This window comes from Alternaria arborescens (genome assembly GCF_004154835.1).
Source record: "Alternaria arborescens strain FERA 675 chromosome Unknown contig_8, whole genome shotgun sequence".
NCBI classification, from domain to species: domain Eukaryota; kingdom Fungi; phylum Ascomycota; class Dothideomycetes; order Pleosporales; family Pleosporaceae; genus Alternaria; species Alternaria arborescens.
This window is the reverse complement of record NW_021167863.1, coordinates 259,609-275,953: the sequence shown is the minus strand read 5'-3', so window position 1 is coordinate 275,953 and position 16,345 is coordinate 259,609. Positions and strand designations below refer to the sequence as shown.

Below are 16,345 nucleotides of genomic sequence, written 5' to 3'. Positions count from 1 at the left end.
CTATCTATTCGCTACACTGTTGCTCCTTCACACACGTCTACCAGTCTTCACTCTGTATCCGTACCATCAAAGCGCCCGGGTTGTCCGCCATGGCAATTAAAGATGGTCAGAGTAACGAGTTTCAGAAGCTGGCATACAAGTCTTTGAGCAACTACTTCCAGGAGCACGCGGATGAAGTTATTGAGATTGAGATTCTGCCTCCTGCTATACAGCCGCCGGATGGTATTACCATGCAAGACGGATCGAGCCTAGGAATCCCGAAAAAGGTACTCGCCTTGGCTTATGTGGAAGCTCGGCACCTGTTCTTCATGAAGGACCAGGGGACCCAGGACCTACTGGCTAGTTCATGGGCATTGCAAGCGACAAAGATCATACTTCTGTTCGATCCTGAGCATCTTACTGCAGCAAATTACCGGAAGCGCACACTGTCGCTGCTAAGAAATGAGCACGGCCCTCATGTTGGGACCCCATATCACAGAGCACTACGTCAAGAGCTTTGCTTTCTGAACAGTATCCTCACATCTCCACTTCATCGTCAGTCTAAGTCGCCTACGTTATGGTATCACCGCTCGAATATCGTGGAATCTTTGAGACTCATCGAACTGAACGATGCGCCGCAAGACCGCATAGCAGAATTTTGGCACAGTGAACTCGCTGCTGTTTGCAAGTCTGGAGAGCAGCATCCTAAGAATTACCACGCTTGGCAGTATGCTCGTAAGCTTGTACACAAGATTGAGAGCCATGGATTGGCCGATGATGTCGCTCGTCGTGTTAAGGACTGGTGTTGCAGACACCCAAGCGATATTTCTGGTTGGTCTTTCATGCTGTGTTTGATGCCTATCACAGCTGCGTCGTTACAGCAAGAGCTAGTGGGAGATGTCATCAACTACGCGATCAGTCTCGACTGTACACAAGAGTCACTTTGGATATTCATACGTACAAGTCTAGCGCTAAGCAGCACTACGTTTTTAACGTCCTACCAATCGCTACAAGCCTATAAAAAGGATCTGGAGGAAACCGATAGGCACCCAGTGGCAATGGAACGCGTGTGCAATGCTATAACCTGGATTGACACCCATCGACAGTCAGGCACGTGAACAAGATACTTCATCGTTGAGCAGTAATCTCATCCTCTATACTGAAGCTATAGCCACAGCCACCACCCCTTTTGTGTTTGTCCAAAATTGGGCCATCGGACGCCTAACGACAATTCGCTTGGTCATGGTCCTCCGCTCAAATGCCGCACTGATGCGCTTCAACACACGATCAATTGGCTGCCATACATCCCATGGAATGGAGTTGCGGGCCGCGGATGATGCTATAATACTCGAAGATGCTTGTCGAGGTAGGCTACATGTATTCTGCTCAATGGCACCAGGTGCTGCGAAACCAGATTGAGGAGAGCTAGTCGTCTGGGAACATTCATCCAATACTCTGAAGGCTGTATCCGGGACCAAGTACCTCCTGGCTTCGACTTCCTGTGTGACATGTGTCAAAAAAAGAGTAGCGTCAGACCCTCGTCGATACAACGTAGGCTTCTGTCGTTCCAGCCCAGGCTCGACTTGAATCCCTATTGAGCTCGCAGAAACATGCCTTAGGAGTAGCACACCTCCTCTTTGCTTGTCGAAAACACGATTCTTATCCGACGATCGCGCTCTAAACAACCGACCGAAGTAAATGTGTCGCGTATCGGGGGTTGCCAGGTTTTTGTATACCATGTAGCTGCCTTCAAATGGACCCCAGACCACAACGATAGAGTCCTGGTTATATTGTTCAGAAACGCCTTTTCCACTGTCTTGGTCCACCGATCGTCTAGATAGTCCTTCCTTTGCTGGCAGCCAGAATACGAAACTGTGGTCATATTTCGCATTTTCTAGTTCTGTTCGAACATATTGCAATATTGGTTGCACATTTGATTTCCACTCGAACTCGCGGTCGATACTGGAGAGAAAAGGCTCATGAAAAACAAGCATGATAAGAATATGATGTTACGATACCTGCATCGATACTAGTTGCATCTCTACTTATAAGGTCTTACGGGACGCAGGTATTAGCCAAGCTAAACCGCCATCCACCCCACAACGTCACTCATGCCGATCCCGCATTCAATGGGTCGGACCAGTCGTATAGACTTGCTTCGACTGTTCAGCCTCAACGGACGTGATGCGCCGCAGACTTGACACGTAAATGCTCGCGTCATCCGCTCAGCCAATGATAATTATAGAGCCAGATGTGGCGGTGCTGAGAGTGGCGGAGTTAACCAACAAGCAATACGATTGGACGGTCCAGAACTTTGGTCAGGATAATATCAGAAGAATCGCTGTAACTCATCTTGCAAGCACATCCGAAGGATCCAACAAAGTAAAAAGCTAGCGATACTACTAAGAGGGTGACGCTCGAGGCTTTTGGTGGTAAATGGAACGAAACCAAATTGCGAACCCAAGTGCTTTGCAACATCTGATCCAAGTGCGTATCGAGGTATTTTAGCTGTTATAAAAGTATAGAATCTCTGGGTACGGGGCTAACTGCTAATCGAAGTAAACAGAACGAGGACACTACCTAAGTAGGTATTATGGCTTTCCATCGAACCCGATTTTAACTTTCCCAAGCCGTCTTCCATTCCCAGCGTCTAACAAGTCGCATCCTTTTACCCTGCATGGACTTTGCCAAGAGGGGGTGATTGGTGTAGATATCTTTTTTGGGTTCAAGAGCTTCGTCGTCTGCATGGTCTGCTCTCTTAATATGTCCGTTAGTGGAGGACTTTACATGCTTGGTGGCCTCAGGGCTACCAACTTCACTTTGGCCTCTCAATTCCCTTGGGTAGCTTGATAAGAACCAGCAAACCTGCTGCAGTCATCAGCTGTACACATACCACTGAACTTCCGTAGCGCAATATATTTGCTTATCTACTGGTTAATCCTTCAGATACCATTCGTCATGTGGTAACACCCAACTTTTCAACAGGGCTCAAGACATGGCAGATTCTGGGGGTAAGATAACATGGTACACAAGAAGCTTGAAGTGTATAATGAGGGATATGTTGCTCAACGAAGATTACGAATTACTCAAAGATTATGGTTAGTAAACTCTTACTATCACTGATCGGTTCTGGGCTCCTTGGTTTACAACGCTTTCCAGATACTGTTATTTTGTATCCGATACTCTCAGGCGAAATCATCTTTTGAAGAACCAAGGACAACTACTCATTTCATACTGTACTCGCGCATATCTGGTTCAACAACTGCAGCGGAAGAGAAGGCAAGACTAGTCAAAGAGCAATTAAAATGTATTTCGTGATCTCATAAGCCCGAGCACTTCGCGCTAGACCCTTCCATTTCAGTCCCAAGAAATCCAAAATCATCCCCCTAGTACCCATGCCTAGACCCACACGATAGCCATCGGAAGTCCGGTGCAATCCGGAACCCATGTTACCCATGTCAAGACGGCCGTTCGCCAACAGGATCCGTTGCAAGATATTTACACCACGCCTAGACCTTATTGGGCCCACGCTTTGAGCCATTCGCAAGATCAGCGAGATCCTCCATGAGATCATTCCAGATCTGCTTCACCATTCCTTCTCCCTCCTGGCGGGTCGCAGTGAATTTACTGGCAACAGCCTCAGCCATACCCTGGTAGGCGGACTGGTTTGAGTCGGTCACCTCAGACATTGCGGAGGGGGAGTGGATGTGGGTGCCGTCAGCAGAGACGGTGTAGATGGTGGGTTGCATGGGGATCTAGGAACTCTCTCGTTAGTACTCTTGCGCAATGAGCAGAGAATTAAGACTAGGGTAAGACTCACGGAATCCTCGCTCTCAGCACTCCGGCTAGCAACATTGGCCCATGGTAAGATGGGGACTCTAATTCCCAAGGGGGCACTTCGGGTCTCCGGGTTGAAGTCCGGAAAGTGCATAAAGTCCAGTGTGCTGGAATCGCCGACGGACTTCAAACTCCTCGATGTGTTGAAGCGTCGGACTTTGTTGCCGGTCTCGGTGGCTTCGGGAACTGGGATGGTTTGCTCGCCGTGAAGGCGGATAGGCCCAGCTGGGCGATTTGAAGCATACGGCTTGTCGGTTGTGAGGAGGGATGACGACGAAGTCGAACCTGTCATTGACAGCTGGCGAACTGTGAGACGAGGACCCAAAAGGCGAGGGCCAGCGAGGGCACTGATGATGCGAACGCTGGGTTTTGAGGCTGCCATTGCGAAGATGTGTGTGGTGTTGAGGTTTGTGGGCACTGTTGTGAGTGGAAAGCAGCTGGGCGCGAAGAAGTAGTAGGACTTGAAAGAAGCAAGACGAGCGATTAGTAGTGGCTTATAAGACGATAAGGTTTCAGTGACGCAGGTATGCGGTTCGGAAGGCGTCGGAGAATGGGAAGCGCTATCAGATGCACCGGTAGACAGGAACAGGTGTTGAGAGGACAGGAATGACAAGCTGAGCTCGCGACACAGTGAGGGGAAGCAGTCCTTTTTCTAAGCCCTCCAGCCTCACACATGGCAGCTGCGACCACGTTAGACTCCTTGGCCAGCGTTCTGGAATCTTTACGGAGAGCGGTCAGTGAGCTGTACAGCGATTCAGGACACCCTCGTGGATTGTTCACTTCATAACGACAGGCCACATCGGGGATGCAGCGTTGGACTCCGTGGTGCTCAGTGGGTGGGAGCTTGCAGAGAGGGAGCTTGGGCCAGATGCTATGCTCGATGTGGCACAAGGGCTGGCCCGAGCCAATGGAAGAGATCCACTCTCGCATGCCCAGCACGTCTCCCCCGCACTTTTGATCATGGTCGCAGCGTGCTCAAATGAACCGTCTCACGTCTTGAACACTCGTACAGCATCCGATTCAAGCAAAAAGAAGATGGCCACGGACAGACGACCCAAAGCATGTCTGTCGCGATGTTGCTTGACTTGCAAACAATGGCGCCAAAATGTCGGTGTAGCAGTTGTTGAGCGCACAGTTGCAGGGGGGATCACCATAGGTTTAGCGATGTCGGCTCCCTCCCGTCACCATGCACAGTACGTATTTGTGCCTGTATGATCGGCTCTCCACCCAGTGCGCACAAGCTTTCGGTGACACTTGACTGGGCAAATGAGGCGGGCGATAAGGAGATTGGAACCAGCCTATAGTAATTTACCAAGACGTCAAGATCGGGATCGTGTGATGCATATATGCCTACCTTGCCTGTAAGCATGATATAATCTGGTAGTGGTGGTGTTGCGCCTGGTAGTTCGCATCTTGGAGCTGTGGAGGGTCAGCGGCTTCAGCTCGGTGTCCTATCGACAAACCTCTGTAGCACAGACGGCCACTCTCGACCATGACTTTGAGATTCCATTCGCAAAGTCTTCCCAATAGGGTAAAGTGAGGCTGTGAGGCTGTGGAGTCCATGAATAGATGCGTCCCACCGCCCTGACTAAGACACACAACTGCCCCGCTATGAGCTGCCTTGTCTCCGTAGCGAATCCGGCTGCAATCACTGCAAACCAACATGCTCCACAGCACCGCTTGCAGTCGTCTGGCCTCTGTAATACAAACCATCAACAACTAGTACTACAGACCCCAAAAATTTGCCATCCAACAGCAAAATCGGCCTGATGGTCTAGTGGTATGATTGTCGCTTCGTAAGCCAGCCCACCAGCCATCTCCTCTCTGTTCCCCCATCTAACAATCCTCTCAGGGGTTTCCTACCTGGATACAGTGTATCTGTTATGTGACAGGCCCCGGGTTCGAATCCCGGTCAGGCCCATCCGATCTTTTTGTCTTTTTTTACCTTCTTTTCGCCACTATATGCTGTTGAGGTGGTCGTCGGATCAGTTTTGGTGTTGAGGGGGGAAAAAGAATATTTTTTTTTGCTTCGATAAGATCGCCAGACGTCGAGTGTTAGCCGCATGCAGTAGCGAATGGTTTGCAGGAGATCGCAGCGTCGTTGTGGACATGTGGTGCGCAAGGTCTAGGGGTCACGCGAACGGTCGTAAAAAGGCAGTAGCAGTTTGTTGCGAACCTAGTCTGTGCATCCAGACCGAGCACAAGCCTCACCAAGGTCGCAAGTAACGAACCAGTCAGCAGCAGTCTGGGCATGCTTGCTTCTAGATACGTGCGGCACAGAAAGTAAAGGAAAACACATCTCCTAGCAACCAACGCCCCGGGAAGATCAAGTTCAAGCTCAAAGCTGCATTTCGTGTGGTATCTACTCTCGTCTAAACCAGGCACTACAACGCCAAAAGGTAAAAAACCACAACAAACAGGCCTCAAAGCCCATTGTCTCCAAAGCAAAACTCCCTCGTGTTCTCCAATCCGGGGGTATCAATGACCCTGAGGTGCGAAGCAATGAAAGTGGTATCCAAACGAATCGTGAAATGAAGTCGTGAAAGCATTCGAAAATCGTAAAGGCAGCAAGGACCGCCAGAGCAAAAGAAGAGGACGGACAAGCAACATCACCGCCCGTCGTAGGAGTCGCTTACCCAGCCGCTGTTGTTGCCGCCAGCGTACATGGGCTGCTGATTCCCCTGCTGGTAATCGCTCTCTTCCTCAAAGTATTCGCCTCCACTAGACGCATCAAAGCTGCTGCGACCGCTAGCGTCGCCATCTTCATCGGGTGGCCCAGCCGGGAGCTGGTCCCACTGGATGCCCGCAAGTGCAGGGTACTGAGCTAGAAGTGCGGCAGGCAGGAACGGCTGTGGAGCTTGCATGCCGCCCGCCTGAGGGAACGGTTCGAAGCCAGATTGCCCGGGCATCATGCCGTTGAAGTTTTGAGCTGGCATGGGCGCGAACATGCCGTTGCCATTGTTCAGCTGCTGATTCTGGCCATCCCATTCGCCCTTCTCACGCGCCTCCTCTTCGAGCAAGGGCCGGATGCACACGCGGCCTGCCTCAGATCGAAAGTGGCGTCCGAGGGCATCTGCACGAGCAAAGCGCCTGCCGCAGCCCCAGTTGTTGCCGTTCTTAAGGTTACCACGGCATACAAACTTCTTCTCGCCCGAGTGAAGGCCTTCGTGTCGCTTGCGGTCATGTTGGCGGGCAAAGGCTTTGCCACAGACACTGCAAACAAACGGACGTTCGTCTGTATGTGTTCGCAGATGCGAACGGAGGTTGTACGCCCGCGTAAAGCGCTTCGGACACAGTGTACACTGGAAGGTTGCAGGGTGCTTCTGTGTGCGCTTTGGGTTCGACCCATCGGCTGGCGCAGGTCGCGATGGATCTGCAAGATCCAGTATGTAGTCGCGGTTCGGCACGCTAGATGTAGACGAACGGCGCGAGGATTTGTTCGAGGGCGAAGGAGAACGAGACTTTGCTGCGTTGGGAGACAGTGAACGGTGCACTTCTGAGCCTGGCGTGGATGCGCGCGAGCTGGCACTACTGAAGGGATCAGATCTGGCGCGAGTTCTGTTCCGGCTGCGTGCTAATACGGTGTTAGGAATGCTTGCACGACTTCGTCGGAATGCTTACATCTGTCTGGTGGGCTCAGCGCATCTACCTGATGCTCTGGCTTCGGCGGCTCAAAGCTCGCTTGTCGCGACGGCGGTGCAAAGTCAATGTTGATTTCTGGCGGTGACATGGCGTCGGCCTGACCAAACTCAGGCACAGGCTGGTTCAGTGAGGGAAACGGCTCGGCTTGACCTGGGTAGCCATTCATGTCTGGAGGCGCGTATGGGTTCATGGTCTGGTTGAGCCCAAAAGTGTCAGGCTGGAATGGCGGAAGGACTTGTTGGTTCTGCGGGAGCAAACGAGGCGAGATATGCGGGCTGTTACCCGCGCTGATATGCGCATTACTGCCGTTCAGATTGAATCGGTCAAATCCTGGGACAGGGTCCTGGAACAGCTGAGGATCGTTCTGCGCATGGAGGAGGGGTGACGGCTGATCGTTATCCAGGCTATCCTGGTGGTGCAGGTATGGGGAGTTGTGTACCGAGGACGCATGTACCGAGGACGCAGCATCGCTATTGCCCCTAGACCTAGACCTATGTTGGCCAAATCCGCCTGCCATCTGCCCCCATTCTGTAATCTGTCCGTATGCTGCGCTGGGATCCAACGACGTGTGTCGCGAGTGCCCTGGTGATCTGAACGGACCCTGGTTGATGTTTGGCGACGCATGTGGACTTGGAGTTTGGTGGCTGTTCATGCTGGGCAAAAGGTGCGGCGGCGTAGGCGCGTTGTGTTGTGTGGCTGCCATTTGGGGCATAAGATCTGAGGGGTTGATGGACTGGCTGTGTTGCGACTGAGCGTCGAGCATGTGTGGATCAAGCGTATTCCCAAGATACGACGGGAGCGATTGGTTCTGGCCAAGGTCGTTGCCCTGGAAGAAGTTGTTGAAGTCGGGGTTGTTAGAGTTCGCAATGTCAAGTGGGTCGGGCGAAATGTTGTTGTTGCCTTGGGGGCCAAATTGCGGCGTATTATGCTGCGAGATAGACTGAGTAGCCTGGAAGAAGCTTGGGTCGGCAAAGTTGTTCTGCTGAGGGAATTGCTGTCCTTGGGTAGTGGTAAGAAACTGGGTGCTGTTCAGCCCCGCGCTTGTGACTGCGTACGAGGATGGGTCTTGAATAGAATCGAAGCCCAAGCCGACGTTATGCTGGTGCTGGAAAGGCGCATGTGGGCTAGGCGAGGGAGAGTGCGCCTTATGAATGCGCTGGCCTACTGAGGGAGAGCGCCCTCGCTGTTGGATATCCATGATGTAGGTATTCGCGTGTTCCCAAGAATAGGTGGGATGTGGAGGAGTGAGCCCTGGAGGCCGCGCTTGGGCCAGCGTGGAGAGCTTCGTAAACACCAAGAATCAAGGGCGAGCTGTGAATGGTCCGATGCCCTCCAGGAACACGCAATGTCCTCTGTTTACTGGCTTCTCTGCTGAGGCTGGTGAGTGTGAAGGAGGCGCAGTGTTGTCGTCGGTCGCAGAACACAGCCCACCTCACGAAGAGCGACGACGCTGGAAGCGGCCTAGTCCGCTATTATTAGCCCCGCAATGGGAGAGCCCGCTGCAAAGCTCCCTTGTGTATTCCTCTGTTTCAGAGTCTCGAGAGACGTGAAACGATAAGCTAGGGGACGTGTTATGCGTTGCTGTTCTGCTTGCTGCTTGTGACGTTCAGTGAAGCTTGAGGAGGTAGCTCGACGTTGGCCGTAGCAATGGCGACAAGGAAGCGCGGGTAGGAGTCCCTGAGAGATTACGCGCTGGTCGAAGTTGATGGTCGGCGCGTGATAATCGCAAAGCGACTCAGGACTGTTAGGTTCGGTGGAATCGAGCTGACCGCTACTGTCACTCGAGGTCTTGGGAATAACAGTGCAACTCGCCCCTCAGCCCCCAGCCTTATACAACAAGATCGCTCGCCTGCAAGACAAGCGCAGGTTCACGCGAGCCCGTCCATTGGTGAAGCGTCTAATAACCGGGCTGTCAAAGACACCGCTGAGGAACACCAAAATGATGCCGAGCCGTCACAAAACGTTCGATATCACACCCTCGGCGATCAATCCCACTGCAAAACTACTGGTCCAATCTCACAGACCGCGCGATTCTTGCGCGCGGAGGCCATCCAGCGAGCCGTCGCGTCCGTGAGGTCATTACCCGGGGCCCACAGCAGCGTTGTTTGCACTGCCTCACTCGAACCAATGTCGCAAGGCACACTTCCTCAAGGCGGACTTCCATCTCCCCACATGCCAAGCCCTTATTCCCATTCTCGACAATTTTGTGAGATGCATTGCTACCATCGATAATAATAGTATATTTGGTCCCAGGGAAACGTTTTCGCGGAGCCGCATACGTGCATATACATCGAGTCTAAACCTTGGCTTTCCCCTCCATGTGCTAAACAATGTGCTGTACAGAGCCCATGTGCAAAACACGCCACCAGTGACTTGGAAAAAGAAATCCACAGGTCAGTGCATTTGCGACCACGTTGGTTCTGCCAGCGTCCCGTGTTCTCTATGCATCCTAGTAGCTCGCATGCGCTACGCATCTGTCACAGCAACAGAAAGTCTAGAAACATAGTCGGAGCAATGTAATGCTTCTGTTCTTACAATGGGTATCCTAGAGAATAATGTCCAAAGAAATGAATTGCCGCCTCAGGCCCGCAATTAACCAAATTTCAGACCTTGCGCAGGATCCCATCGCCCATCCTGCGGAGGACCAGCCGAAGGTCGAGCATTGCCAGACGATGTAGGCACACCACCAAATCGAATTCCAACCTCTGGTGTCCACATACCGGACGGTGGAGGTACGTTTGCTCTGGTCGGCGTTGGAGCTGCTAATGGCTCCTCTGCATGTGCAGTGGCACCATAATTTGGGTTTTGTGCGTCTGCCTGTTTCTGCTGATGCAGCGAATTCGTCGTCGCTTGCTGAAGGCCGAGAGAGCTCATTCGTGTAGTAAGATCGCTAGCAACATTAGCATATGTTTTGGAACTGACCATGACATTCACGTACCCCTCCAGGTGTGACGCCTCTGACTTGCGGTTGTAAGCAAAAGTCCGCGCTTCATCTCTAAATCGGTTCACGATCTTAGCGAGGTCGTTGTAGAACTTTCGTCCAACGTCGAGATTGGAGATGATCTCCTTGTACTTGAAATATGCATTCTCCAGGTTCTGTAACGCTTGCTCACGCTTCTTCGTTGATTGGTCGCCGCGACGAGCGATTAAGAATGCTGCGTTTGCATCTTGCAGTCGCTTGATGGCCTCTGTTTGCTCATTCTCTTCGTCTTTGATCATGTCTTGGTCAGCATCGTACATCTGGAGACGCTTGTCGAAAAGCCCTTCGAACTGCACAGCCTCGATTGTCTGCATAGGGTACTCCCGCTCTAAGCGAGCAGCTTCACGCAGCAATTCCGGATCTAGCTCACTGTTAGGATATGGCGTGTGTGAAGATGCGTGACACTCACTTATGTCATCCTGCTTTGCCTTTGTTCGCAATGCCTCGATCTTTCGTCTTCGCCTGCTTTCGAGCCTACTGACCTCGTTGAAGCTACCACGAAGCTTGCCAGCTTCGCGTTCGACATCTCCAGTGATTGCGGGTCTCCTACCGCTTGGTACATAGTTTTCAAGCTCGTGATCCGGTCCGCTGAGTAGGCGTATGAAGTGCTCATTCTCCTTCAACTTTGTCTTCACAATATTATCGCTGTTAGTGGCGGCCTTGAAGTAGCCATCAATTTCGTTGATCTGGGCATAGAGCTTGGGTGCGGCTTGTTCTGCGGGGGGTCGGGTCCAACGTTCTGTGCCAAACTTGCGTCGTGCGCCTTCGTCCTCTGCGGCTTCCGACCTGAGTATGTCGACGCCTTCTTGATAGATAGCCTGATCCGTGTACATGAGCTTCTTCGTATCCTCCATCGAGCGTAAGAGACGATTGATGCCATCTTGCTGGCGAATTTCTTCGGCGTGTGCTACAAGACCTGGCGGTAGTCCTAGTGGCTTCTCAAGAGCCTGCAAGGAGCCAGGTAGATTCAGGCTGCGGAGTACCTCATGGATCTTGTTGGTCAATGCCTCTAGCTCTTCAACAATGGTAGCATTGACCAATCGATCACGGCGATCCACATAGATACTAGCTGCCAGGTGCACGGAATAAGGTACCAACTTGGAGAAAAGCGCTGGGCCAAGCTCACCGCGCTCTCCTAACATGGAGTTGGACTCAGCTATCTCCTTTGGAACTCTTGACACAACCATGTTGGCTCGATCGAGGATTTTGAGCTCTGCTTTTGGCGGTACGGGTAGCAGGTAGATCATATCGTTGTCTTTCTCGGCCCGCTTCAGGTCTTCCGTGATGCGGTTCTTCAAGCCGTTCAGGTCTGCAAGTACGACCTTGTTGATGTAGCGCTGCTCCTTGAGAGCCTCGTTCACGCAAGTCAGACTATCACGTAGTCGTGCCACTTCCTCGCCGTACTTGCGCTTTTCGAGGGAATCGCAGGCTGCACGGTATTGAGCAGCAGCAGCAAAGTGGTGGTGCTTTGCCGTCATGTGGTGTATCCACTCGCTGCTTATAGCGTCCGATTGTATCCCAGCGTCTCCCGCCTCGTTGTAAAGATCAGATACACGAGCGGCTAGTTTGGCGATAGTCGCGTCTTTCATTCCATCCTTGACAGCCTTCTGCCAGAAACATTCTTGCCCTTGTGCCAACATCAGCTTTTCCAAACACTCGAGTGTCATCAAATCCATATCCTCTGGCGGCTCTGTCCGTATCTCGGGCAAGATGGTATTCCTCAAATGCGACAAGACTCCAGCGGCGAGGCAGAAGTTGTTGGCTGCCATCTTCAGTCCGTCGGGCGTGCTTCGGTTCGACGACATGGCTAGCTGCGAGTACATGGCCGCAAGGTTGAACATGATGTTGGCGAGTTCGAAGCGAAGGTTGTTGCGCGATGTCGGCCGGCTCGTATTGTATCCCAGCGCAGGATACCATGGGAACTCTACGCCAATGTCGATGGGAAACTTCCCACTCAGCCATATCAGCTGCGCCGCGTATTGTTGAAGCTTCGGGATGTTGCTGGGATGCGGTTCTTGGGCGTGTGTTGCAACCGAACGTAGCTTCTCGATCGTCTCCAGGTCTTTGGTGAACATGTCTGGATGTTGGTCATATTTGGAGGATATGTACTGCTTGATCGCGTCGGTGAGATTTACCGAGTGTGACCGTCGGAACGGGAGGAACAGGATGTTGCTGGCCATTTGGTAAATTTTATCGTGTTCTGCCTGGCTATTTTTTACTCACAAGGCCATAGGAAAGAGGTGTTCGGCGTTGTTTACACAAGTCCAGTGGGAAGACGTCACCGCCCGCAGCAAGGTCCAAGCTGTTGGGCATAGGTGAGCGATGCAGCTTGAGCCCCGCGCTAGCTAACGTGGGGCGGGCGCCTTCTCAGGGTTCATTCACCTGCAGGAACAGGGCCCAGCACATGCGACATTTCCTATACCAGCATCGATATTGTATGAATCTGATGCGTGTTCTGCCATCTCAGGCGGCGCCTTCGTCTTAGAGAACGTGCGCTGATACGACGACACCCGGGGCGGAGACGAGTTCGGTTTTTCCCGCCGTGGAAACCGAACCATTCGAAGCCTCGCGCCAGCCAAGTATTGAACACTCAGCGCGTTGAAGTATGCGCGACTTGTAAAACCGAACGCGGCAATTTACGAGTCACAGGATCAAGGACACAGTGTCCTGACGCGAGGGCATCAGCGATCAAACCAAATCGTCCGCTCCCGGACCCTCAATGAGCATGTTTCATGCCACCAAATTGTCGGCACGTCAAACGAGATGCGGTCAGTGTACATGGCTGAGGCGCGCCGGGTTCCACAACCCGGAATGTCGTGATGGAAGCTCGATATGTCAGCGGGGCGCGACCACAATCTATAACAATCTAGCCGAATTACAACACCATCTTGAAACCTGCGCTTCCGTTGTTCGTCAGGTCCATCCGCTAGTGAGTCCTATATATACCAGTCACCACTGCTCTTCACAGTTATCGACCAAATCCAACTACTACGCCACATAAAAGCCCCACGACCCGCACTACGCTTCGGACATACTACTAGCAACATCATTCTATAACTTCGCACCACATCTACAACCTACAAAATGACGCACACCTACAAGTTCAACGTTGCCATGAGCTGTGGCGGCTGCTCCGGCGCCATCGAGCGCGTGCTCAAGAAGCTCGATGGTCAGTCTTCCTTGCATTATCTGTGCGCTGCGATATGCAGCATGTGCCAAAACCCATGCGAAATTTGCTCTAATCATGTCGCAGGTGTTGAGTCCTACAATGTATCGCTCGAGACTCAGACCGCCGAGATTCAGGCAGCCGACTCGCTATCCTACGACACCGTCCTCGAGAAGATCAAGAAGACTGGCAAGACCATCAAGTCTGGCGAGGCTGATGGTGAGGCCAAGGACATCTAGGCAGCGCAACGTACCGATCCACGTACGACGACTTTCTGATACAATTCTTTTTGGGGGAACGAGCGATGGACATCACGGTCGTGTTTACGAGCAAGCTCTGTGCTGCCGCCACGGCCCTCTACATCTGGAGCGATTTTACAAATACCGCGATTGAATGAAGGATACCCTTACCACATACATCTGCCTTGCTATGTGACGTGAACTGAGCTTGCTTTCTGGCTCGATTAGACCTGTTGCATCATTGTTGCAAGACTGTTTGATCTAACTAGGAGATAATACCAACCTATCAACAGTGATGCACATGCGCCATCATAGTCCTACAGCGTCGCGGCATCTCGGTGTTCCACCAGATTGCTACTGCCACAAGCGGTGCGCAGACGTCACATGCCACGAGTTGAAGCCGGGTCGCCGCTCCCTTGTCGAGAAGCCACCGTGTCCAAGCTCACCCATCGCTATTCCATTTGCTATCTTTGTCGCAGTCAAATTTCCGGCACTGATGTAATCCCACGACATCTGACCAGCAGAGTCCAGTTCCTTAGCTCTAAGGCGCTTCGCCGAACCTCTTAGCCTCAAGCTCCCTCCAAACATCTCCGACATTTCCCTTTAACTCCGCTCACAGCCACCGCCTAATCATCTTTGAGATGATTGAATGCGTTCAAGTGCTTACTCACATCTCGGCGCACCCGTTGCTCGTGCCGTCTACCGAATGCGTTCATCCGCTGGTATGGAAGCGAGTTGCGATGCCTGGCAGCCTCTGCACGCCAGTATACGCAATGGCAACAGACAACCACATTTCAAGTTGAGCAACTATCATCACCCAAAGACATGTTCAACTCATCTTGAATGAAAAGCGATGCATCAAAACCGTCATACGCCCACGTGACGCCTTGTTATACGAGAGCATGGGTGTGGTCGGGAACAGTCGGTTCGCGAGCGGCTTCTAACCGGACTAAGTCAGCAAGCCTCCAAGGGGCTGAGCTCCGGGCCTCACCAATGCAGATCGGCAGTACAGCGAAGATGTTCCAAGTAAGCGCGGGATGCGTATCCGTATGACGCTTGAGTATAGCATCCACTACCCTTGTCACTGCTACCTTGGATTCAGTCATGCAGAAGGGCCTACAGGAAAGGTCATATAAAAGCCGTCCTGAGGCCACATGGTGAGAACATCGCACACTGCCAGCTCGCCCGATCAGGAACAAATCTATCTGTTTATTTCTAATCTCCACTCATTCATACTATCTGTTATATATCCTCATGCCGTCTCCACCTAGAAGCTCAATATCGTTTCCGAGTTCGGCGGATCTGTTCTACTTCTGCACGACATCGTCGACCTCTGAAGAAGACCTCAACATCCACTACGCACCTCCGTCAAGCTCCTCGTTACGCATTGGTGTCATTGTTCTCGGTAACGATCAAGTCCAACTAGCCGATCTAGCCGCTCTCGACCTGCTCGCCATGGTCGGAAGGAACAGAATCTGCAGAACGAACGCCACAGCAGTAGCCATGGAAAACGCCGTGGACGAAGTCGACATTCGATATGTCAGTGTGACCGGGGAGGGGAGTTTTCCTGTCACGGCTGGCACGCGAATGCCGGTGACGGTGAGCTAAGCTTCGAATTGCTCCACATCGAAACACGAACAACACGACACCCATACATCCCCCCGTACAGCCAACTCCTTTGGCCAAGAAGAGCCAACTTTTTGGTCGTGCTGGATTCGCCTGGTCTTGGCTGCCTTTCACAAGTAGTCATCTCTGACAGTCTGGCAGGGAGGTAAAGGTTAACACACGCCCCTGTTCCTACCCATCATTCGCACTAACATCCTCTCGGGTACTGTGACTGACGTCTACCCAGAACTCATTTGCAAACGCGCCTCAATTCGACATTCTCTTCATCCCTGGATCCTTCTCGTCAAGCGAGTTGCCGGTGGAGGCGACCTCATTTCTCACCTCACAATGTCTGAACCCCAATCTCATTGCCATCATGAGCATTGCTTCAGGCATATGTCACCTCGTACAATCGGGTATCTTACGTGGAACACGAGCTGCAGCACCTAAGCCTTTGCTTCCCGTTCTCCAGCAGCAATATCCCGAAACGCTCTGGCAGCGCTCAGCCTGGGCTCGACACGAGAAAGTGTGGACAAGCAATTCGTCTGTCTCAGCGCTTGATATGGTTTCGACATGGATGCGCGAGTACTTTTGGGATAGAAGCCAGGCTGTTGAGTATGTTCTTACAGCCGCGGGCTTGGGATCGCTCTACGATTATGATCATTGCGACTACTGATGATTTCATGACATGGTATGGGCATTACAAGGCGTTTTGTGTGGTACGATCTCAACTCTGTATAACAAAGTCCTTTGTTTGGCGTATATAAGGTACTTCCAGATTTTATACAGATATATGAGAAATTTTGACTTCAGATGGAACTCGTATGTTCATGGCCCAGCTCACATGTAAGCTTTCTGATAGCCATCTAGAGCCAGATTCGACTGGCCTTCCCCTTG

The 16,345-nt window shown here is 52.1% G+C and overlaps 6 protein-coding genes across 7 annotated transcripts; 3 read left to right on the top strand and 3 right to left on the bottom strand.

Moving 5' to 3' along the window:
* Positions 1 to 89: 89 nt before the first annotated feature.
* Positions 90 to 1,097, top strand: AA0111_g4290 (hypothetical protein; the record flags this gene model as incomplete). Its single annotated transcript, XM_028650276.1, has 1 exon — positions 90 to 1,097. One exon carries the CDS (start codon positions 90 to 92, stop codon positions 1,095 to 1,097), a length of 1,008 nt encoding a protein of 335 aa, XP_028507858.1.
* Positions 1,098 to 3,488: 2,391 nt separating this feature from the next.
* On the bottom strand, positions 3,489 to 4,198 carry AA0111_g4289 (hypothetical protein; the record flags this gene model as incomplete). The annotated part of the gene is made up of 2 exons (XM_028650274.1): positions 3,489 to 3,734; positions 3,800 to 4,198. 2 exons carry the CDS (start codon positions 4,196 to 4,198, stop codon positions 3,489 to 3,491), a joined length of 645 nt encoding a protein of 214 aa, XP_028507957.1.
* A 2,227-nt stretch (positions 4,199 to 6,425) lies between these two features.
* AA0111_g4288 (C2H2 finger domain transcription factor) lies at positions 6,426 to 8,656 on the bottom strand (the record flags this gene model as incomplete). Its single annotated transcript, XM_028650273.1, has 2 exons — positions 6,426 to 7,390; positions 7,438 to 8,656. The coding sequence occupies 2 exons, from the start codon at positions 8,654 to 8,656 to the stop codon at positions 6,426 to 6,428; spliced, it is 2,184 nt and encodes a 727-aa protein (XP_028507956.1).
* Positions 8,657 to 10,050: 1,394 nt separating this feature from the next.
* Positions 10,051 to 12,618, bottom strand: AA0111_g4287 (pH-response regulator protein palA/RIM20; the record flags this gene model as incomplete). 2 transcript variants are annotated; one of them, XM_028650271.1, is made up of 3 exons in its annotated part: positions 10,051 to 10,348; positions 10,397 to 10,799; positions 10,848 to 12,618. In XM_028650271.1, 3 exons carry the CDS (start codon positions 12,616 to 12,618, stop codon positions 10,051 to 10,053), a joined length of 2,472 nt encoding a protein of 823 aa, XP_028507950.1. The 2 variants fall into 2 exon arrangements, with proteins under 2 accessions (XP_028507950.1, XP_028507951.1); XM_028650272.1 differs by lacking the exons at positions 10,051 to 10,348; positions 10,397 to 10,799 and having other exon boundaries at positions 11,742 to 11,790; positions 11,843 to 12,618.
* Positions 12,619 to 13,522: 904 nt separating this feature from the next.
* AA0111_g4286 (hypothetical protein) lies at positions 13,523 to 13,843 on the top strand (the record flags this gene model as incomplete). Its single annotated transcript, XM_028650270.1, has 2 exons — positions 13,523 to 13,607; positions 13,692 to 13,843. 2 exons carry the CDS (start codon positions 13,523 to 13,525, stop codon positions 13,841 to 13,843), a joined length of 237 nt encoding a protein of 78 aa, XP_028507949.1.
* A 1,254-nt stretch (positions 13,844 to 15,097) lies between these two features.
* On the top strand, positions 15,098 to 16,124 carry AA0111_g4285 (hypothetical protein; the record flags this gene model as incomplete). Its single annotated transcript, XM_028650269.1, has 2 exons — positions 15,098 to 15,442; positions 15,696 to 16,124. 2 exons carry the CDS (start codon positions 15,098 to 15,100, stop codon positions 16,122 to 16,124), a joined length of 774 nt encoding a protein of 257 aa, XP_028507948.1.
* Between the last annotated feature and the right edge of the window lie 221 nt (positions 16,125 to 16,345).